At 44.7% G+C, this 22,973-nt stretch overlaps 1 protein-coding gene across 1 annotated transcript in view; it reads left to right on the forward strand.

The window, feature by feature from the left end:
* The first annotated feature begins 1,085 nt into the window (after nucleotides 1–1,085).
* Nucleotides 1,086–22,973, forward strand: part of WNT3 (Wnt family member 3) — an 88,781-nt gene continuing 66,893 nt past the window's right edge. Inside the window, exon 1 of the mRNA XM_036758209.1 lies at nucleotides 1,086–1,165. Coding sequence (XP_036614104.1) covers nucleotides 1,086–1,165 — 80 coding nt within the window. The remainder of the gene's footprint in view (nucleotides 1,166–22,973) is intronic.

A 22,973-nucleotide genomic window follows, 5' to 3' on the forward strand; every position in this document is an offset into this window, starting at 1 on the left:
AGGGGAAGGGGTAGAGACCTAGATCCAAGAGGCATTGGATAATTGGGGGAGTGGGGAAGGAAAGAGCCCCTTAAGGAAAAAGTGAAACTGACTGCAAGCAGGAAATGCAACTGACCCAGTGTGGTGTCAGTTGCAGGAAATGCAAAGGCAGCAGGAGGTCCCGATACTGATCTGATCCCTGACAAAATAATCCAATAACGAAGGGCACTTTCCCCTGGTGCCTTTCATCCCAAGATCTCAAAGCACTCCCCAGATCCTTCTTTAAGATTCCCAATACCCCTGGAGGAGAGTTTTATTTAGCAAGTTTTACTGGGCAATGGAAAGATAATAGGGTAGATCTGAGGCGGTAAGACGGGCTGGGGGGTTTTCGAGACCATCTTCCCATGCAGACACCCATTACTGCTTTGAAAAACCTTGGCGTTTTAAACAACATAAAAACAGAGGCTTTGGGTTCTTCCAGATCTTTCCTTGGGCTCAGGGCGCCAGAAATTAGTAGTTACCCCCAGAAGAAAAACCATCTACCATTCCCCCAACCTACCCTCACCCCATCTTCACCTCCCCCCACCCACACCACCCAAAATAAATAAATAAACAAACCCCAGCCCCACCCAATGGTCAGTCGGTCAAACCATATCAAAGTAGAGCTCTCCCTCCGGGGCCAGATGCTGGGACTGGCCATTGGTGTCCGTGCCCCCCCGCAAATGAACTTGGGGAGAAATCTAATTATCCCCAGAGGAAAGGGTTTTTCACAAGTTTGGTAGGGCTGTGCCCTTCCTAGCCCGAGACCAAGTTGTGGGGCCGGGGAGGGAGGGGAGGGAGGGGAGGCATGATTGACAGCTCTGAACTATAGACTCATCTCTTACCTTAGGCCGAGCGTTCTGATTGGTTGCCTGCTGACATCCTCAAACCCTGTTTCTCTGAGCTCTTGGAAAGGGGGGGTGGGGGGGGGAGAGGCTGGTGAAGGTGCGTTTCTGACAAACCCGAAAGTCATTTCCAATTTCAAGTGGACTTTGTTCCAACTATTGGGGGCGTTCGCTTCCCCTCTTCATGTTTGCCTGCAAACTTCCTCCTCCAACCCAGGACTAATGGATCACCACCTGCTTGGATTTCTCTTCTCCTTCCTGTTCAGTGGCACCAAGGTCTTAGCCGGTTACCCAATTTGGTGGTAAGAGTCGCCTTTCCCCCTGCTCCTCATTTTCTCTTTCATATTCTGGAGGGAAGGGGGAGGGGAGGTGATACTGGTGTTGGGGGTAAGGGTGGGAGACTAGTTCGTTGCTTCTCCTTTCTCCTCTCCTCCTTCCAGTCCCCCCCCCCCCCATGAGAAAGAAATAGGTTGCTTGAATTCCAATGCTGCTATTGCCTTCAATTTCAGAATCAAAGTCCTAGGTTCTGTGATAATCACCATTTTCTTTTCCATTAATTGTAAAGGTTGGAGAGTCCCCCCTCTCCTGTTTATGGAGGACTCTTTTTTTCATTCCTTAAATCCAACAGAACCACCCCCCCCCCCAGCCATGGTCCCCGGAATCCCTTCCTTCAATTGCAACTGAAAAAAAAATAGAAGGAATCTATCTCTGAATGCCTAGACAGACACACGCTCCCATCTCCATATCTGGGTTATTCTGGCTGAATTTGGGGCTTTGTGCAGAATTCTTATGTTCTGTCACCCCCACTCTAGCTCATCCTCTAGAAAGGGATCCACCTCCCCCCAAGAATCAATACCATTTACCTTTTTTTTTTTCCTTTTTCAAATAGCTAAGGGCTTTAAGGGACTTTTGGATAGGGGGTAGGAGGGTGGGGGAGCGGTGTGGTTTTAAAAAAAAAATCATCATATTCTCCTATGTAAGCTGTGATAATCCAGACCCTCCAAAGTGAGCGTGGCCGGCTTGAGCCGCTAACGAAGGTGCCATTTAATTTCGAGTTCGTTCATTTCTTCCTTTCTCATACTGGGGGTGAATGGGAGGGGTGTAGAGGGGAAAATAAGGTTTGTTTTATATGGAGTTGTCAAGGTTTTTTTAATTAAATAATTCTCCATTTCAAATTAATTTCTTTTCTAAAGAGAAAGAAAAGTGAAAAAGGAACAAGAAAGCCGGGGAGAAAGGGACAGTTCCCTCTCAGAGAAAGGAAAATACAAAACAAATTTTAGAAAATGAAGATGGGAAAATGAGGAGTGGGAGGCAGGTTGAGTAACATTACATTGTGGCTCTCTGGTATAGGGAGCTGTTTCTTGTTTACCGAATGACAGTCTCCCTCCCTTTGGCAGGTACAGGGAGTCGGGAGAGAGAAGGAGACTAAAACCAGCTTCTTTAAATCACTCTGGGTCTCCCCACCACCCCCCAACCCCCTACATTCCAGAAAACTTCAATTAATGAATCTTCCCCCAAGATGATGATGAAGGGCATAAAGGGGAGGGGGACGGGAGGAGGAGATTGGGGTGGAAAGGGCTGAAGAGGAATTTGGGCTGGTTGAATTTCCAAAAATATTAGGAGTGTGATTGCTTGTCCCTTCAGGAGAACCCAAGTGAAAAGTATTCATTGGGCTCTGCTGCAAAGAATACAGTTCAAAAGAACTCGAACCCTCTTTTTTCATCATCCATCTCAGAAAATTCATCCGCTTCCATCCAGTTCCCACCCTGGTTGCTTTGGAAAGGGGAAAATGACGATTTGGGCCAATATGAAGCATTGTCTTGCGGCACCCTCCCCGCCCCCTCCCCCCCCCCAAAAAAATTAAAAACAAACAAACAAGAAAAAGAAAAGGAGAATAGCCAAATTTCAAATGTGGTTGCCTATGTTCTTGTGTGTTCGTTCTCTCTCTCTCTCTCTCTCTCTCTTTCTCTCTCTCTCTCTCTCTCTCTCCCTCCCTCTCTCCCTCTCTCATTTTTTTCTTCTCTCTTTACTGGAAAAGTAGCAATATTTATGCTTGAGGGGAACAAGGGCCTGGAAGGGGGATTTGGGGGGTGAGAGAAAGGAGGGCACATGGGTTATAGACAGTAAGGACTATGCAGTCAGGAGAGACTCAAATTATATAGTCAGAAGGTCGCTGGGAAGTCATCTCTGCAGGATAGCTTGAGAGTCTTTCTTTGGACTGGCTCAGCATGGGATGCAGCCCTGCATTTGACTGAGTTGAGTGGTTAAAGGAAGAGAAGGGCTGGGGAGATGTCTTCCCTGGGAGAAGAGGCAAAGATAATAGAATCTTGTTTTCTAGGGGGTGGGCTTTTCTTGGGTGATGGAGGTTTCCGCAGTTTGTAGCAGAGGGTTGAGGGGGTAAGTAGCCTTTGAGACCTACCCTCTACAGCCATTCTTCAGACCCAAGGATGAGTTCAGTTCTTTGCACAGGCAGAGCCCCCAGACAAGGGAAGGCATGAAGGAGGGGAACCTGTGGGAAAGAGGCAAAATTAGCTCCGAAAGGCAGAAGGCGGGAGCGGGGAGGCCAATCTTGTCCTGTCCCTGTCAAAGGTACCTGGCAGACAGACCCGAGAGAGTGCTGTCAGTAATGGACAAAGCCAGCTGGGGAGGCATCAGTTGGCTAAGGAAAGGAGTGTTGGGTTTGGAGGTAGATTTTTTTAAATGGTGGTTTGAAAAGCTTCCAGTTAGAGGTTGCCACGAGAGGGAGAATTAGGCCAAGGAAAGGGCCATTTGAAAGGCTATCTATCTGTGAGTCTGCCAGGCCAGGTCCACCCTCAGTGCCGTATTCATGGTGTCAGACAAATCAGAGTAGAGAAGGGAAGCAGGGTTGCTTTGTCTGGGTGTGGAGGAGAAAGGTTCATGTGTCTCTGTGTTTTATCATGTTTGTGTATGTGGAGGGGGGTGGTGGTGTCCGTGCTCGTGTCTGTGTGTTTCTATGAGGGTCAGCCAGTGCCCCTGGGGGGAGGGGCACCTGTGTTCATGTCAGTGACTGCCAGTGTTGGTAACGGTGGGTCTGCCTATGTCCATTTGTCTGTGTCTGTATCTGTGTGTCTGTTTATACAAGATCAGTGTGTGTTGCATGTATGTGTGTGTGTGAGGGTCAGTGCCTCTGGGTGTTCTATGTCTGTATGAGTCTGACCAGTGCTTCTGTATGCCTATGCCTCTGTGAGGTGGTCAGTCCCTCTGCGTGTCTATCTATGCCCAGAGGAGAATCAGTCTCTCTTTATCTGTGGGTCAGTGCCTTTGTATATACATGTGTATATGTGTGTGACCATGTCAGTAATGTGTGTCTGCACCTGTCTGCCGGTCAGTGTCTCTGGTTCTACATCAGTGTTTGCGCCTGTTTTTGTGTCTGTATCCATATGTGACTGTGTCAATGCTATGGGTCTGTGCTTGTGCCTGTGGGGGGGGTTGGTGATTCTGTTTCTGTCTCTGTGTCCATGACAATATCGATATTATGTACCTGCATGAGGGTCAGTGCCCTGCATTGCTGTTTAGGTTGTTGTCTGTGTCTATGTCTGGGCTTGTGTCTGGACTGTGTATGTCCATGCCAATGTTATTCACCTGTGCCTGTATGAGCATCAGTGGCCCCATATGTGTTGTGTCTCTGAATGAGGAACAGTGCCTGTGATTGCATCTGGGAACACGTATGTCAATGCTTTGTGACTGTCTATGTGAATGATTCTTCTTGGGGGGAGCTTCAAACAGGAATATGTACGTGTGGATGGATGGGTTGTCTCAGCTATGAAACGCTTTTTACTGCAGTAGTCAATTCCCCTGGGAGATTCTACTGCTTCAAGGGGTATAGCTACAATTGTATCCTGGGCCCTCCTTCACTCCTTCCTCCCCAGGTCTGTGGTCAATCACCAACTTCATGAGCTATTTGGGCATAGTTGTGCGGGCAGAGAGAGGAAAAACATCATTCCCCCATGGCTGGCTCTTAGAATTTGGGTAGAGGCTGATTAGAAGAGGGAGATGGAATTGGGGGAAAGATACAGAGATCCCCAATTCCACCCCTGGCTCCCTACAGTTCTGGACAGGCAACTTCAAGTTGTTAATGACACTCTGGCCCACGTAGCCCACACATATGCCCTTGGGCGAGATTTGGAAGGGAAATTATTCAGTCAGTAGTTTGCCCACTCTCACCTCCCCCCCAAAAAAGTCAGTCCTCTTAAGACCTAAGGTTTCCCCCGCTTCTCTTCTTGACACTGAACTTCAAATCTTGCAGTGTATGCACTAGCTTGGATTTAGAATCATGAAATCAAGGAATGTCAAAGCTAGATGGCATATCTAATTCTATCCCCTCATTTACAGATAAGGCCCAGAGAGGGGAAAAGTGTCGCTTAAAGTCACACAGCAAACTAATGGCAAATCTCCCATTTCCAAGGCCAGGGCTCTTTCAGCTGCACAATGGCAGCTGTTGTCCAGTCTCCTGAGAGACTCCTGGAGTATCCTGGATCATGCAATTCACTCTTTCAGTTCCCACCCACAGCTGGTAGAGGATATTGTCTCCTCTTCCTTGGAAGAAAATGAGACCATTTTCTTAGAGTATATCCTCTAAGACCCTCCTCAAAAGACAATCAGATGAATGAACACTGACTCAGGAGTCAGAAGACCGAACTGGATGCCTGACCTTAAGCATCAAGTCATTTCATTTTTCTTGGACTGTTTTTTCATCTGTAAAATGAGAGCTGATAATCCCTTGCCTACCTCACAGGAGCATTCTGTGATTACAGTGAGGTAATAGGTTTGAATATGATTTTTAAAGGTTGTTGGAATGAGAACGAGGATTCCCAAATGAGCTTCTCAGGGTCCTATGTTAACACTGAAAGGATTGGGCCAATTGCTTGCCCTGTGGCCAACCTCAGTTTTCCTTATTGTAGAAATGGCACGGTCTCGACCCCTCCTATCCTGACTGAGACAGAAAAACATGTTCAGTCAAACCCTGTGGAGGTCAGTGAACTCAGATGTGCCAAGCACCTGGAGACTGTGGGGGAGGAAGGCCTGGGGCCAGGTGTTAACACTTGTAGCAGGCAGGAATTACAGATGGCTTGCAGTGTCCCTCAGCTCCCTGGGCTGAGGCTGCTGATCAGAAAGATAGACAGACAGACAGAGATGGACAGATACCAGATCGGATGCCCAGGTTTCCGCTGGGTGGTCTCCCAGCTAGGTTAGATCTCTCCCTAGGGGGATAGAATGTTGAAGTTAATCCAAGTTACTTGGAAGTGGGGTGAAGTCGCTTCTTCTTCTCAAACTCCATTTAACCCTTAGTACTCTAAGAAATCACGTCACTGATAGGATTTTGATTTCCTAACTGAATAGTCTGGATACTCAGAGAAACATTCTATATTTTGGGAGTATTTGAGACAAGCATTTAAGAAATGATTATTGGTCTTATGAAGTACTTGCTCATATTTTAAAAATAAAATAAAATGTAAAAAGCAAGCATCTTAAAGCCCTTTCCAAAAAAGGATGCCAAAACAACTCATCGACAACCTCAAATGGCACCCCACCCCCACCATCATCAGATCTCAAAGATGAACTTCAAGACCACGAGGGGTATTTTTTGGAGTAGATAGTGACTACCCACTGTTTAGGGAACTAGATAATTCCCTGGAAAGAACAGGATTTCAAGGAGGGGCAAGGGTTACATTAAGGCTCTGAGAGATGAGATTGTGCTTCCTATCCCAGACGTCCTATACATCTCTCCCCTCCTCCCCAGCCCCCCTGCTTCCTCATCCATAGATCCAGGTAAATGGCCAAATCTACCCATTCTTGAGCCAAGGTAGATAAGGACACAGCCATCCCAGCTTGTCCTGTCTATTCCAGGGCATCTGATCATGCTTACCTACTACCTCCCTTTCCCTCTGACACCATTGGGGAAACTGAGACAAAGGATGATGGGGCAAATCCCCAAAGTACAAGAGCTCTGTAGGAGGTGGAGGTGGGGAAGCACTGAAGACTAGGACCTGCTTTAAGCTGTTCTAGCCAGTGCTGGCCCATCAGTACTAATGAGTTTCCTCATACCTTATACCTGTTTGTGTCTGGCTTGTATACTTCTCATCGTCCATTACAATCATCTTAGTATGGTAAACTGTGAGTTCCATCAAGGCCGGGACTAGTACGCAGTAGATACTCAATAAAGATTTTGTTGAATAGCTTTGACTTGATGCCTTGGGCTGACACAGACTAGAGTAGATAAGAGTAGGCCCCAGGGGGGTGAGCTTCCGCCTGGTCTTGTTCTAGGGAGTGAGTTTTTAAAGAAACTGAAGCACCATTTCCTTTTACACGCTAGAGATAAGAGGACCAAGTTTGGTGGCTGTGTTGTGATGGTGGTGACATGGTGTCCCGGAGTGGAAAAAAAAAAGAGGGAAATACATATCTCCGGAAAGAGGATTGGCTGGAGTGGGGCAGTGCTTAAACTCTCAGGATAGGTTTATTGTAGCTCAAGCCCTGTCCATTAGGCCCTGCCACCACAGTATTGTCAGAGAAGCCACATTGGAAGGGAACACTGTCTCCATTTGCTGCCCCTGAGGGGAGGGAGTAGAGTGATAACCAAATGGCCTCCCAGCAAAACCTTCCCTCAGAAGGTTTCTGCCATTCTGCAACTTAATCAGTGGATCTCTGAATTTGGCTGGTTATTTACCAAAATGTTCTCATGTCTGTTATCTCATTTTATAGTCACATTATCTCTGTACTGGAGTGGAAAGAGCCCTGGGCTGGAAATCAGGAGATCTGAGTTCTCATCTTGGCTTGGCCACAGATTTGCTTGTGTGACTTCGGGGTGAGGTTTGGCTACAATGTAATTTGGGGTGTTGTTAGCTAGGGGTGACATGATAAGAGTGGATAGGGTAGTGATAGAGCTGGCATCAGGAAGACAAGGGCTCAAAATCTGCCTCTGATATTTACTGGCTATGTGACCTTGGTCAAGTCACTGACCCCCTCTGAGCCACAGACAACTGTCAGAAGCTATTCTGGTTGTGATAAGCCTTCTCCATGGAAGGAGCTCCCACGCCAAGGATCTCACAGGTTTTTTGACATGTTGAATTGTTTTTCCCCTACCTAGGATTCTCCAACCTTTTTTGATAACCAATCAATAAAAAATTTCTGAGCATATATCACAAAACTATGCAAATTTAGTTATTAATTATATACATGTACTACTACACTAATATATTACCATATATTCTGAAACACATGTAAAATAGACATTTAAAAAATTAGGGTAGATAATGATATTTTAAAAATAATTCCATCATATTTATTAATGGTACAAAAGCCCTTTTTGTTCTGGCTGAAGAAATCACAGTGTTTTTAGTGAGATCAGGGTAAATGGATATGCTTTTTTTAAATTTCGGTTTAACATTTTGTGATGCAGTGAATCAAAGGTCTGCTTCTAAGTTCAGTTGATTTTGATGCTTGGTTTTAATGGATGTCATAGTTGAAAAAAGAAATCTCTCAAAGAAACAGATCCAAATGGAAGAAAGTGCTTTGCTGATTGTGCTAACTAAATGACGATATTCATTTTCAGTCTTTTCCATCAATTATGTAAAGATTTTTGTTGAACTGCACTTATTCAATTACTCTCTTCCCCGATAAAAGGGGAATGTGGTCTCTGGAGTTCACATCTCAAGTCCAGAGGGTGACTGTTGCTGGGGATGTGGGGGAGATGCAGGCAAATGGCAAGATCTTCTGTGGGGCTCTGGATTCCTGATGATGGTTGGGTTTGGGAGGGTCTTGGGAGCCAGGTTTCTCATGTGAGAAAGTTCTGCGCTTGCCTGCCTGTGAGCCCCAAACCTAATGGCGGTAAAAACCAGCCCCTGCCTCTCCCTTCTTGCTTGCTGCTGCCGCCTGTTGCCTTAGCTCTGCCTCTCCTTACTGTTACTTGCCTGGGGCCCCAGCCTTTCATGTTTTCCTGGGGGTCAAGGGAAAAAGAAGAACCCTGGTGAGCAGAAACAGCTCACCTTGCAAGTAAGCATTTCCCCACCAGGTCAGCCTGACTGAATGGGGCCAGAGAGGGCCCCATTCCTGTCTTGGGATTTTGAGTCGTATATCCCCAGACCACACATCCCAACCATCCTTCCTGAGAGTGAAGCCCTGCAATACTTTCCATTCTAGGGAAACAGGGTCTGTCTGTCCCGGTTGCAGTCAGGATTCCTTGGGCAGTGTTACCTCTCTGGGATATGGAGGCTCAAGGGAAGCACACAAGCCATGCACACACACTTTAGGGTAAGGCCCTGGAAGGGGTCCACACCTCCAGGGAAATAGGATCTGTTTGTCCTCTTAGTAGCCTAGGGCCCCGGGGGGGTTTCAGCAATGTGAAGAGTACTGTCCAGGGCTCCTAGGAGGTATATACTGCTACTGTGGTGGAGCAGAAGGGAAGACAGGGGCATTAGGCAGCCAGATAGAGAATAACTCACTGCCTGCCCACCTGTATGCTTTCCTGCACAGGAAGGGGGGTGCAGCTGACCATCCAGCGTGGTGGGTGATGACAGCAGCCAAGGGAAGGGTAGCAGCGGATGCACGCAACAGCTGGGAGCTGGCTGCACAGTGGTGTTGTTTTCTGATCTCAAATATTCTTCATGCACCCCAAGGGATGATTTTTCACATCTCTGGGTACATGTACCCCCACTTTGTATACCTGTATTTGAATCTAGCACTTCTCATTTTTCAGCTGAGGAAATAGAAGCCTGGATGTAAAAAACCTCTATCAGTCACCGATCTCCCGTTTATAACGTTCTTCCAGTTGCTCTGCCTATCCTGTATTATGCTATTTCTTCTAAAGTCATATTGTGATAGAACCACTTGGTGATGTTTGGTGGTTTCTGCCTGTACACCTCTCCAGCTAAATGGGAAACTCTGACATTCTATTGTCTATTGGTGTCACCAACCTTTCTTTCCCCACCTGCTCCCCATCAGAGCCTGTAACTAACTCTGTCTCTGTCTCTGTCTCTCTCTCTTTGTCTCTGTCTCTCTCTGTCTCTGTCTCTCTCTTTTCTGCTTCTGTCTCTCTCCCTCTCTCCTTCTCTGTCTGCCTGTCTCTATTTCCTTGTCTCTGTCTTTCCCTGTCATCTTTTCACTTCTCCTGTTTCTGACTCAGTCCTTTTTGGGGAGGAATTGTTTGGCCCAGATAGGGACCCTCAAGGTTAGAAATAAGGCTGACTAGACTTTGCTGTCCATGCTGCCCACCCCCTTTCCAGGCCTAAGGTTAAACTATTCCATATTTGACTGAACAGGGAAGAAGACAAGAGGTAACAGTGGAACTAGGGAGACAAAAGCTCCGTTTCTTCTTCCCAGGCAGTGCTGCTCTCTTGGGCCTTTACTCTTTCCAGCTGAGAACTCAAGTCATTCTAGCCAGGCTCCATGCAGCTGCAGGGATTGGGGGGTGGGAGCGTGGGGGGGCTGGCTAGGCAGGGGGAGTGGCATTGGCAGCCATCTGGAGCAGCCCAAATAGCAGTTGCTCCTCTCAGGGCTAAGAGATGATTCAGAAGGTGATTTATAGATGGAAGGCAAAAAGCTTGGCTCCTGCCAGAGGCCTGCTCCTTAATTACATTCTTTGGGGGAAGTGGGTGGGAGGGGTATGGGACTCACACCTCCTCCCCCCATCCCTTACCACCACAGTCCCTTTAGGGCCTGGTCCAACCCACCCCAGTATCTTCCTTCTTCATACCCTGCCCAGGAAGGAATCCCCTTTTCTCTGAAGCAAACCCTATTGGGGTGGGAGACATCAGAAGAACAGGAGTAGTCACTGGTGAGGAAAAAGAGAATGCAGGAGTTCTAACTTAGTACAGCTCCCTCAAGGGTCTCTGGGATTTGAGAGCAGCCTGAGCCCAGAGTGCTCCATCCCTCTTTCCCTGCCCTCTCCTAATGGGGTCAACAATCTAGCACCAGAAGGAAGCTGGGGAGGCCATTTGGTCCAGCCTCCTGCCTTCTGCAGGGGAATGTTTAGGGACAGCTGACTATTCTTCCCACAGGGCACAGACTGTCCACTTTCTCTCTGGCTCCCCTTTTAAGGTTTGATTCTTCTGATGATAAGGAAATTCTGATTTTAAATGAAATCCCCTCTCAGGGCAGACTACAAACTCTCCTGCTTTGACATATATGTCTTTCCTATTGTCTGGCTCTGAGTGTGTATATTCACCTCAGGTATATTTGCCAAACATTTAACCCCCTCCCCCACCTCCCAAGAGTCAAAGAGACAAACAGGTAGATAACTGTTAGTAGAAGAACCAAGATATGAACTCAAGACATCTGACTCCAAATCGAATGATTTTAGGACCTTTGGTATCAGGGTGAAAAGAATAAGATTCTGGGAAGGGTCACTAAAGGTCATCTTTAGGAGTTTTTAATCTGGTCTTGTTATTGTCAGGTAGTTTCAGTCATGTCCAACTCTCCATGAGACTAGTTGGGGTTTTCTTGGCAAAGAGACTGGAGTGGTTTGCCATTTCCTTCTACAGATGAGGAAACTGAGGCAAACAGGGTTAAGTGACTTGCCCAGGGTCACACAGCTGGTAAGTGTCTGAGGCCAGATATGAATTTAGGAAGATAAGTCTTCCCGACTGTAGGCCTGTACACTGCGCCACCTAGCTGCACCTAGCCTGGTCTATGAACATGTATTTAAAAATATTTTATATATCTGTACATGTAAATATGTATATATGTATAATATATAATGTGCAAATGTATTTTATATATTTAAAATATAACTACATTTCACTATCATTTAAAAACATGATTCTGAGAAGGGGTCCTTAGGCTTCACCAGAGTGCCAAAGGGATCCAGGACACAAAAAAGGTTAAGAACTGCTGGAGTTCAACCTCCTCATTTTATAGGTGAGGAGTGGCTTGTTCAAGGTCAGGCAAATAGCAAGTGGCAGAACTGGGATTTGAACCCTGGTCCCCTTATTTTCCTCAGTTTCCTCATCTGTAAAATGAGCTGGAGAAGGAAATGGCAAACCATTTCAGTATCTTTGCCAAGAAAACCCTAAATGGGGTCACCAAGAGTAGGACTTGACTGAAACAACCAAGCAACCTCGGATTCTAAATCTCACGATTGTTTCCCAGCTGCTGATCAGAGCACCAAGCTGTTTTATTGAACAACTTCTTGGAGATGTTCTGGCTTTCAATTCCTTTAAGAAAATACTATTTTCAGGTTTACTGAAAGGGAGCACCTATTCAACTTAATTATTGGCTTTGCTGACATTTGAACCTCTGCTTCTAACTGTCAGCACATCCTCACTCACTTGCTCTGGTGACAATCTTATTTGGCATACAGCCTGCACCCCAGAAGGAAGGCGCTTTGAAACCTAACTACTTAGCTGCCTGTCCCTGCTCTAAAGGTGAGAGAGAAAGGAAGCAACTCTACTTATGGGGCTACTGCCTATTTCTAGCAAAATGTGTTGTGGGGAGGAGTTGGCGAGGGGTCAGGAAAGGGACACTGGACAGCTCCCCAACTCTCCCTCAGGCAGGTACTCACAAAGTGGCTTCATTATTTTCTTTGAAGTGAATTCCGGAAACATTAGACACACCTATATATCCAGTGTAAGGTCAGAAACACATTCCAGAGTCAAATAAAGAGTCCATTGCCTCTCACAGCAGCCTATTCTAATTTTTAGAAAGTTTTCCCCCTGACATCAGAGCTAAAGTTGCTCCTCTTGGACCAGACAGAACCGATCTATTCTCCCTTCCACAGGACAGGCCTTCAAAAACTAAAGGCAGCTATCATGCTTCCTTCCCCTGAGTCTTCTTTTCTCCAGATTAAATATTTGAAGTTTCTTTAATCATTACTCATATGACATGAACTCAAGGCCCTTTACCAGTCTGATTATCCTCCCTTGGACTTATTAATGATAATCATTATTATTAACCATCCCTAGCTTATTAATATCCTTATTAACATAACACCAGCAATAATTGAATGGATGGATGGATGGATGGATGAATGAAAATACTTCTGACGCGATCTGACCAGGACATGGTACAAAGAAATCATTAGCCTTGACTTTTCTCAATGCAGAATACAATTTCACTAGCTTTATTGGCTATACTCTCACACCATTGACTCATATTGACCTTGCCATCCATTAAAACCCCTGGATGTTTTTCAAACAAACTTATGTCTAGCCACATTTTCCCCCATCTAGTGCTTGTGCAACTGACTTTGAACCAAGTATAAGACTTTGCATTTTTCCCAATTAAATTACATTGCAAACCTTAAAGCACCATATAAATGTAGGCTATTATACTTTGAACATAATAAGGGCTTTATTCATTCATTCAGTTTTATCTCATAAGATTCAGCCCAGTGGCCTAACTTGTCACGATCCTTTGAATCTTGAATAGGTTATACTGTGCATTAGCTATCCTTCCCAGCATCATGTCATCTGCAAATTTGCCAAGCATGCTATTTATACCTTTTTCCAAGTCACTGGTAAAAATATTGAATGGTCCAGGGACAAACCAAATGAACAGAGCCCTACTGGATGATCTCTAAGGTTACTTCTAACCAAGTCATGTCTGGGGAAGTAATTTCCTAATTAAGCACTGTGTTGTATTATTCGAGATTTGGCTTATTGACCATCCTTAGAGTATGCAGCACTGTACTATGTGTGCCCACGGGGTCATATTTTTTGTTCTCAAGGATCTTTAAGTAGAATGTGGAGAGCAACTGTGGTAACTTTGGAGATCACATGGAAGAAAAAATGATGTGGCTTCACCAAGTAAATGATGGAGGCAGCTCCATCATTTCTGCTCTGACTTGAGCAGAAGAGCGATGGTAAGAGAAGGAAGGATATGGGATATGGGGAGAACCCAATGGGGGTTTCATCTACCCCTTTAAGAACAGCTGATCAGCAAGACCAATAAAGGAAGCCTACCCATTTGCAAATACTTTCATATTATTTGATTATAGATTAAAAGACAGAAGAGACCTTCTTAGGGGTGGGAAACCTGCCTCCTTGAGGCCATGTGTGGCCTTCTAGGTCCTTGGGTATGGCCTTTTGACTGAGTCCAAGTTTTACAGAACAAATCCTTTTAATAAGGGGATTTGTTCTGTGAAGTTTGGGTTCAGTCAAAGGGCCGCACTTGAGGACCTAGCGGGCCACATGTGGCCTCAAAGCCACGCCCCTATATCTAGTCCAACATCTCTCATCTTAAAGTTCATAGAAGTTGTGACCTTCCCAAGGTCACACAGGTAAGTGAGAGAGTTAAGATTTGAACCTCTGACTCCAAATCCATTGGTTCCCACCCTCCCACCATGATGATTCATCTGCAATGGTCACATGGGATCTGTTACTCAAAATTAATCTTCAACACATTTTGAAAGCAGTCTACTAGCACTGCAAATGTTTGACTTTTGATGTACAAGACAACTATAGACAAATGTTGCAAAAGCTTATCCCATAATTCATAGTAACATTGTTAATACATTATAAACTAAACTCATAGTGAAGTCACAAGATTGCTACTGTAATGTCACATGGCCTATTACCCATTTATAACATTGTTTCTACGGAACCAACTGCCCCCTGCAATGGAGTTTTGTCTGGTGTTGCATTTTAATAGACCCAATTAACAACATGCCAGTTGGGCAAAACAATGACCCCATTAGAAGGTAGGGGTGAGCTTTTGAAGCTTTGATGGCAGAGTAAGGCAGCAGAACCAGTTTCCACTTGAGTTGGAATTTGTTTTTATTGCTTAGCTCAAGAAGGAGCTAACAGTCCTAGTCAGGTTGAGTGGCTTCAAATGGTTCTCCAAATTGGTACAGGCCCATTGGGCCATTTGTAGATGGACAAATACGGAATTGGAGACCTTTTCCTTTACATATACAAGGGCCAATGCATCATCAATAGGATGTCTTATTTAAGTGATTTGGCAGGGTCACCCAGGTAGTAAGTGTGAGGCACGCTTTAAACCCAGGTCTTCCTGACTCCAAGCCCAGCCTTTATCCCTTAGCCACCCAGCTACCTATTTACTAGTAAGAAGTGTGATCTCAGGCAAATCCTATAACCTCTCTGAGCTTTTGCAAAGTGGGGAAATAAAAGCACTTACCTTAAAATATCGCTATGAAAAATTAAGTGAGTTCATGTCCATCAAATGGCTTGCAGGCCTTAAAGACTCCAATCGCTTTTTGGACCAGGACTTCTTAGCTTGGGGGTCCACAGAAGGGATCTGTAGATATATTTCAGAGGGTAAATTAACTTGCATGGTGGAAATATGTCTTTTTCGATGTAATTTGTTTCCTTTGTAATATATTTTATACATTAAAAACGTCATTCTTAGAAGGAATCCATAGGCTTCATTTGACTGCCAAAGGTATCTAAGGCGCAGGAATAGTTAAGAACCTCTGTAAACTTAGATTTCAGTTATCCCTTCCACATTGCAGGGGTTAGAGGCACGGTGTCTCCACAATCTAGAAAATCCAAATAAAATTTTTTGGCCCTCCCTTTGTACCAGAGAAGTCTGAATTTTTTCTTTTTCTTTAATGGGACGTTCACAGTACCTTGCTGTAAGATTTGGATTAAGTATTTGGTCACAGGCTCTGTGTCATTTGTTGGGCTTAAGGTGTCATTTATGGCTTCCACAAAACTCTCCCCCCAAAATTCCCATTTAATTTCTTAGGCTGACCCGTGATATATGGGGAAAAGTCTCATTGTGGAAAGGATAACTGTAATTTCAAACTACTCCCCTTCATCCCATCCCTGGATTGTAAACTGTTATTATTACTGGCTGATGGCACACAATCTAATCTTTTCTTTGAGGGAATTGGTTAGTAAGACCTTCTCAAATCTTTTCCATTAGATTATGAGCAGCGTTTTGGGAGAGAGGGCTGACTTTTGTCTTTGTATCCTTGACACTCAGCACAGTGCCTGGTGTATGGTAAGTGCTTAATAAATGCTTGTTGACTCACTGACTTTTCTGTTTTTATAAATCCCGATAAGCTGCATGGAGTAAATGTATCAGAATTTTGTTGTACATAACTACCTGGCCATTAGCTACTTCTCAGTCAACAAGTATTTATAAAACACTGTGTTTCAGTCACAGTGTTAAATAAAGGAATAAAAAAAGAGTAAAACCGTCCCCTACTCTCATGGAGCATGAGTTTTAATAGGGTGTTTAGATGCAGAGTAGATGGAAGAGAATTTGAAAGGGAAAGATATTAGCAGCTAGGGACTGGAGTGAGGGCGGGACACCACAAAAGGCCTCCTGCAGAAAGTGGCCTTTAAGCTTAATTGTAAAAGGAGCAAGGGAAGCTAAGAAACAGAGGAGGGGGGAAGAAAATTCCAGATATCGGGAACACCCAGTGTAGAAGTACAGAGGTAGGAAATGGTACTTCCATGTTCAAGGAACTGGAAGTAAACCAGTCAGAGAGTATGTGGAGGGGAGAAAGGTATGAGGAGGCTGGGAAGGTAGGAAATATCTGGTTATGAAGGGTTTTAAAAGCTAAGTACAGTAGTTTCTATTTTATCCTAAAGGTAATAGGGAGCCACTGGAGATCATTGAGTGGGAATGTGGCATGCCCAGGCCTGGCACAAGAAAAATCACCCTGGCACAATGAATGGAAGGTAGATTGGAATGAGGAAAGACTTGGGTGAAGGAGGCTATTGTAATAGTCTAGGTGAGAAGTGATGTTGCAGGACTGTTGCAGTATAAGTAGAGAGATACTCTCAAGATCTCTCTGAAGAACTCTGGAATTGCCTGTGAGACATGGGGGGCACTGGCACAGGACCACCCCCATGGTATACCTCCATCAAAGAAGGCACTGTACTCAGTGAGAGAAGAATTGCAGTAGCTCAAAATAAATGGTAGATATGCAAATTTAAAGACATCCCCATTCCAAATGTTCATGTGGAGTATTTGTGTCTGACCCAAGGTAGAGCTTGTATTGCTCTGATCAGCCACAGTTGGACACAGAGTATATTGACCCTAACATCATTTTGGTCTTCTTTGAGTACAAAGGACAATAATCAATAGTGGAGAGAAGGGCTCGTATATGAGAGATGCTGTAAAGATAGAAAGGATAAGATTTGACACCAAAAAATGGATATATTGGGTGTGTTTGAGTGTGAGGAATCAAAGATGAGAACAAAGTTGTGAGCCTGGGTGACTGGGAGAATAGGGGCACCCTTCAAAGAAATGGGGAACTTTGGAAATGGAGAAGGTTTAGAGGTAAAGAAATGATCTCTGTTTTGGACCTGTTGGGTTTGATATCTGTCCATGGCACATCTAGATGGAGATATCTAAGAGGCAGCTAGACATACATCACTGTAGCTCAGGAGAGAGACCAGGGCTGGATATATAGATCCAGGAATCATCTTCATAGGTATATAGATAAGTGAACCCATAGGGCTGATGAAATCATCAAGTGAGATAAAGAATGAAAAGAGAAAGAAGCCTATGACAGAATCTTAGGAGGCCAGACATGGGCAAAGAACCAGCAAAGGAGACCTAGGAGTGAGCAGACGGGTAGGAGAACCAGTACGGAGCAGTGTCGTGAAAACCTTGAGAGGACAGAGTATCTAGGGGGAGGAAGTGATTAAATGCCAAATGCTGCAGAGAGGACAAGGAAGATCTCAGATTGAGAAAAGACCATTTGATTTAGCAATTGAGTTCACAGATAACTTTGGAGAGCAGTTTGGAAGCCAGATTGCAGAGGGTTTAAAAGAGAGTGAGGGGAGAATTGAAGCATTGTTTGTACTTTCTTAAGGAGTTTAGCCACACAGAAGAGAAGAGATATAGGATGACAGATAGTGGGATGGTTGGGTCCCACTGAGGATTTTTTAAGGATAGGAAAGGCATGAGCATGTTTTTAGGCAGCAGGAGTAGATAGGGAGAGCGAAGATTAGAGAAAGAGAAGGGAGATAAGGGAGAAGGCAATTTGCTGGAGAAATAGGGGGGCAATGGGGTCAAGGGCACATATCAGAGGGCAAAGAGAAGGACCACTTCTTCATCTGAGATCAGAATGAAGGATGAGATAGTAGAGAAAGGTGTTTGAATAATGTGACTTGAGAAGGAGAGAAGAATGGGGAGCTTTCATCAAATATCCTCAGCTTTTTTGGTGAAGTATTCAATTGAGAGGTTAAAAAGAGGGGGTGTTCTGGGGCAGCTAGGTGGAGCAGTGAGAGCGCCAGCCCTGGAGTCAGGAGGACCGGAGTTCAAATTCGGCCTCAGACACTTGACACACTTACCAGCTGTGTGACCTTGGGCAAGTCACTTAACCCCAATTGCCCTGCCTTCCCTTCTCCAAAAAAAGAGGGGGTGTTCTAGGGAGGTTGAAGAGATGAGAAATCTTGGATCAGTTGCTGGGAGAGTGGAATAGTGAATCAACTCAGGAGGAATAGAATATTTGCCTTGCTTGACTAAAGACCCAGGGGAGATTAGACACCATTGTGGGCTCAGTCAGTGCAATTTCATGATCTCCTCTACTTCTATTCAGCAGTTTGTGAATAGGAATAGAGGAGGTGGATAGTGGGAGTATTCCATGCTTGGGGCTTGGCAAGGTGTGATCAGTGATAAAACAAGGGAATAAGAGAATCAAAGATGAAGGACAGTGGAGCGTTGAGTTGGTTCACCAAGGCATCAAGATAGGGAAAGGAAGAGAGGGTAGCCAGTCCAAGAGTGATGTCCTGGGAAAGAACTGAGAGGTGAAACAGATGCAAGTCATAGTCAGGATGAAGCACAGAGTTAGGGGGCAAAAGATTCTGTTTATATAAAATAATCTTGAAGTTCATGGGTATGGAAGTATAATACTTGTGGATTAAGTGGCAGGATTAACAATTTGACCATCTCTTTGTGTAACTGAAGAGGAATGGAGCCAAATTGAATAGACTGAGAAGCCAGAAAGTTAGGGTATTTGTTGTTGTTGAGTCATTTCAGTCGTGTCTAACTCTGTGTGACCCCACTTGGGATTTTCTTGGCAAAGAGACTGGAGTGCTTTGCCATTTCCTTCTCTAGCTCATTTTACAATGAAGAAACTGAAGCAAGAAGGTTAAATGATCATATATCTAGTAAGTGTCTGAGACCAGATTTGAACTCAGGAAGTTAGGTCTTCCTGACTCTAGGCTTGGTACTCTATCCACTGTGCCAGCTAGCTGCCCTAGGGTATTTGAGGTGGCATCAATGTGAATGTTGACATCCCCAATTGTGAGAGGAGAAGATAGGAGGTCAGAAATACTGTGAGTCAAGAACTGAACTCATTTTGTGGAGGGAGAATGTCCTGGGATGGGGAGGTCAAGTGGTAATAGTCACCGGAATCTGGATGGGGTGATAAATGTCGATAGCTTGAATCTCAAAAGGAGGAGAAGTTGCTTTAGTGAAGGTGTGATCAGGGAAGGTCTGGAAATGGCAATGGGGAGTAAAGTGTATTTTGACTCTCCCACCATGGGCAGTGAGTGTGAGGCGCATGAGAGAAAGTGTAGCCAATCCTGCAAAGGCCTTTAGCAATTGGTTGTGGCCTCACTTTAGGCAGGCGAATAACTAAGCTGTTTGGTAGGTAGGTTCTTCTCTTTCTAAAGATTTCTGCACTTTCCCTTTGACCTCCCACAAATTTCAAAGTTTGGTCCCTCAGGTGGTGGAGGAATTCTTCCTCTCCCAGAGGAATCTCTCCAGATTAAATCTAAGGCTATTTTCTTCAACTCCTTGGAACCAAACAACCACTAATGATCTCCTTTCCCCAATAAAAACAGAACCATCAAAACCCTAGAGTCTGGTTGTTTTGTTTTATTTTGGGGACATTAGAAATCAAATAATTCAACTTCCTCATTTTATGGAGGAGGAAACTGAGTCCCTGGGAAGAAAATTGTCTAGTTGACAGTTACATAATGAGTTGGTGGCCAGACAAGGTTTAGCCAGGTCTCCTGATTCCTACTCCAAGGCTTTTTCTACCACCCCATTTCACTGATTACACTGAATTACATTGGTCTTTTTTGATTACATTGATTTACACTGGCTACATTGACCCTTTTATCCCATTCAGCAAGCTTTTGTTGGCATACTCTATACCAGTTGCTATGACTAAGCCTTGGGGATTATAAAAGACAAAAACAAAGTAGTTCTTGCCTTTGAGGAGTTATAGTCTACTGAGGAAAAACAACATGTACAGAGATAAGCAAAATATTTGCGGGGCAGATAATGGTAAATTTCTGGAGGATAAAGGGGAGGAATGGGATAGCCAGGTGGTACAGTGGATAGACCACCAGGCCTGGAGTCAGGAGGACTTGAGTTCAAATGTGGCCTCAGACACTTACTAGCTGTGTGACCCTGGGCAAGTGACTTCAGCCTCTTTCCCTCCATTTCCTCATCTGTAAAATGATCTGGGAAGGAAATGGCTTTACCAAGAAAACCCCAAGTGGGGTCACAAAGAGTTGGACATGACTGAACAACAAGCAATGAGGGGGAGGAATGGGGAGCACAAATAACTCAGAGGATCAGGAGGTGGTCCCTGAGCTGTGCTTTGAAGGAAGCAATGGATTCTAGAAAGTAGAGGTGAAGGGAGCGCATTCCAGGCAGGGGGAACAGCTTGGGCAAAGGTACAAAGGTGGGATATTTGATGTTGCATACAGGGAGCAACAAGGAGGGCATTTTTTTTCAGGAAAACAGAATTTGAGGAAAGGTACATGTGATCAGTATGGAAAGATGGTTTAGAGTCAGATTAAAGACAGCAACTACATCACCCCTGATCCTTCCCTTCTCTAGGCTAAATAGCTAAGATCCCTGAAAGCTTTCCCCATAGGACCCAGTCTCCAACACCTTGATCCTCTTGGCTGCTCCTTTCTGGATTCCCTCCATTTTCTCTGCATCTGTTCTAAACTTTGGAGGTTTTTATGAGACACAGTGCTCAAATGAGGGTCTGACTATGGAGATCGTTGCCATCCAGCCCTTTGCTCATATATTTTTTAAAAATGCCTTTTCACTTGGTAATTTTTTTTCTTCTCAAACCAGTAGTTCTCTGCTTTCTCTGCCTATGATTAGGTATGATCTTCTTGGATATTTCTGTTCATGTTGTTTAGTTGTTTTCAGTCATGTCCCACTCTTCCTGACCCCATTTGGAGTTTTCTTGGCAAAGATCCTGGAGTAGTTTGCCATTTCCTTCTCCAGCTCATTTTACAGATGAGGAAACTGAGGCAGACAGGGTTAAGTGACTTGTCCAGGGTCACACAGCCAGTAAGTGTCTGAGGCCAGTTTTGAACTCAGGAAGACCCAGCACTCTATGCACTTTACCACTTAGCTGCCTTTCTTTCTATTCTCCATTGGCCTTTCTCAGCCAGTCTTGTTATTGTGTTGAGATTCCCCAGAGGCACTCCTGCTTTTGCATGGATACCTCTGGAGCTTCCTCTTGGTTTGATCAGAACTTTGTTCTTTCAAAAAGCTTGATCAGAAAGAGGTCTCCATCTGTAGGCAGCAGTGCTAAGTTACCTGTCAATCGCCAGGCCCACTCTTCCAGGCCCAGTTCAAATCTCCATCTGCCCTTGGTAGCACAATGTTCTCTCCTGCCTACGGAGAAGGAGTCTGCTGAAGCAGGTAGAATGCTGGACTTGGAGTCAGAAAGACCCATGTTCAAATTTTGTATCAGACTCTTACTAGGTGTATGACCCTGTGTAAGTCTTTAACTTGCTCTGGGCCTCAGTTTCCTCATCTGTAAAATGAGTGTTGGACTCCACAGTCTCGAAGGTCCCTTCTGGCTGTAAAACTATGACCCTATGGTAGCACCCCTCATTTGTGAATTCCTCCCTTGGAATATTATCTTATAGATGTATGCCTTGTCTTGCTAGTAAGCCTATCAACTGCATGAGGGCAGAGTCTGGGGGCCTAGAGCTCCTACGTATCCTCCAGGGGATTGTCTTTAGCAAGATACTGGGCACATCTTAAGTGCTCCGAAAACACTTGCCAGCTAACAGTGAAGGGTCAGTGATTAAACAAGGTCCCCTCCAGCCTGGTTAACCACTTACATTGGGCCTGCCTGGTTCCCTGGAAGTGTAGTGTTAAAACTACGCAGCAAAGTATTTAACCTATTAAAATATCATATTAGTATATTATATAGTACATAAATGAATAAATTAATATAGTATATACATTAATAAATATTAATATATTATGTAGTATATAAAATAGTATATTACCCTATTAAAACTCTATCTCTAAATGAAACAAGACAAAAAACTCCATAGGTATATCTAGTCCAACCTCTTTATTTTCCGAGGGGGAAACCGAGACCCATCTTTATTCCATTGACAGACATTGCTCAACTCCCACTGTGTGCAGAGAACACAGTGTCACCATGTGCTAAGAGGAAGGGCTTGTTTCAAAGAATCCTAGGAGCCCAAATATAGAGCCAGAAGCGATGCCAGTGGCCATTTATTCCAAGCCCTTCATTTTATAGATCAGGAACTGAAGACCTAGGTAAAGTAGCTTTCTCAAAAGAGCTCAATATAGTCGGTAGGGCCTTGCTCCAAAGCACTGTGAGTTTAGAGGCAAAACTAGCCTTTGCCTGAAAGTTAGTGTGGGGTAGTAAGTGGGTAGAGAGCTGGCCTTGGAGTCAGGAAGACAGGTTCGAGTCCAGGCTCTGACACATACTGACTTTGTAACCTTGAACAAGTTATTTCTTGACTTGAAAACTCTCTGAGACTACATTTTGTAGAAAAACATGCCATCCTGTGTTGGTAGAGGGAGTTTCTTTACCTATGCGTTCCCCATCTCAATGAAATCACAGATCTCATCCCTATCCCATAGACTGGAATAATCTAAGTTCCAAGAGCAGTACCACGTACTTCAAGAGATCTGAGGAAGGAAGGCCCGTTTCCAACATTGGGAAGTTAAGGCGGCTTGGTCCAACTGTCCCCTGAACATGTGCTGCTGGTTCTAGCCTCTGAATTTGTGCCCCACCTGAGTCATCTTTCCCTTCCTCCACTCATCTATCTCAGCTCAAAGCTCTCCTTCCCAGCAGTGGAAGGTCTTTACTGATGATCCACCCACTGTCCCACTGAGTTCCCTTTTCCCTGGGTCCCTGAGGTGCTGATGTACCCAGTTCATGTTACAACATGGGCCCTTTGCTTCCTTGAATGTGGTTCCGATATT

The sequence above is a fragment of the Trichosurus vulpecula genome, chromosome 4 (genome assembly GCF_011100635.1).
Source record: "Trichosurus vulpecula isolate mTriVul1 chromosome 4, mTriVul1.pri, whole genome shotgun sequence".
Classification (NCBI taxonomy): domain Eukaryota; kingdom Metazoa; phylum Chordata; class Mammalia; order Diprotodontia; family Phalangeridae; genus Trichosurus; species Trichosurus vulpecula.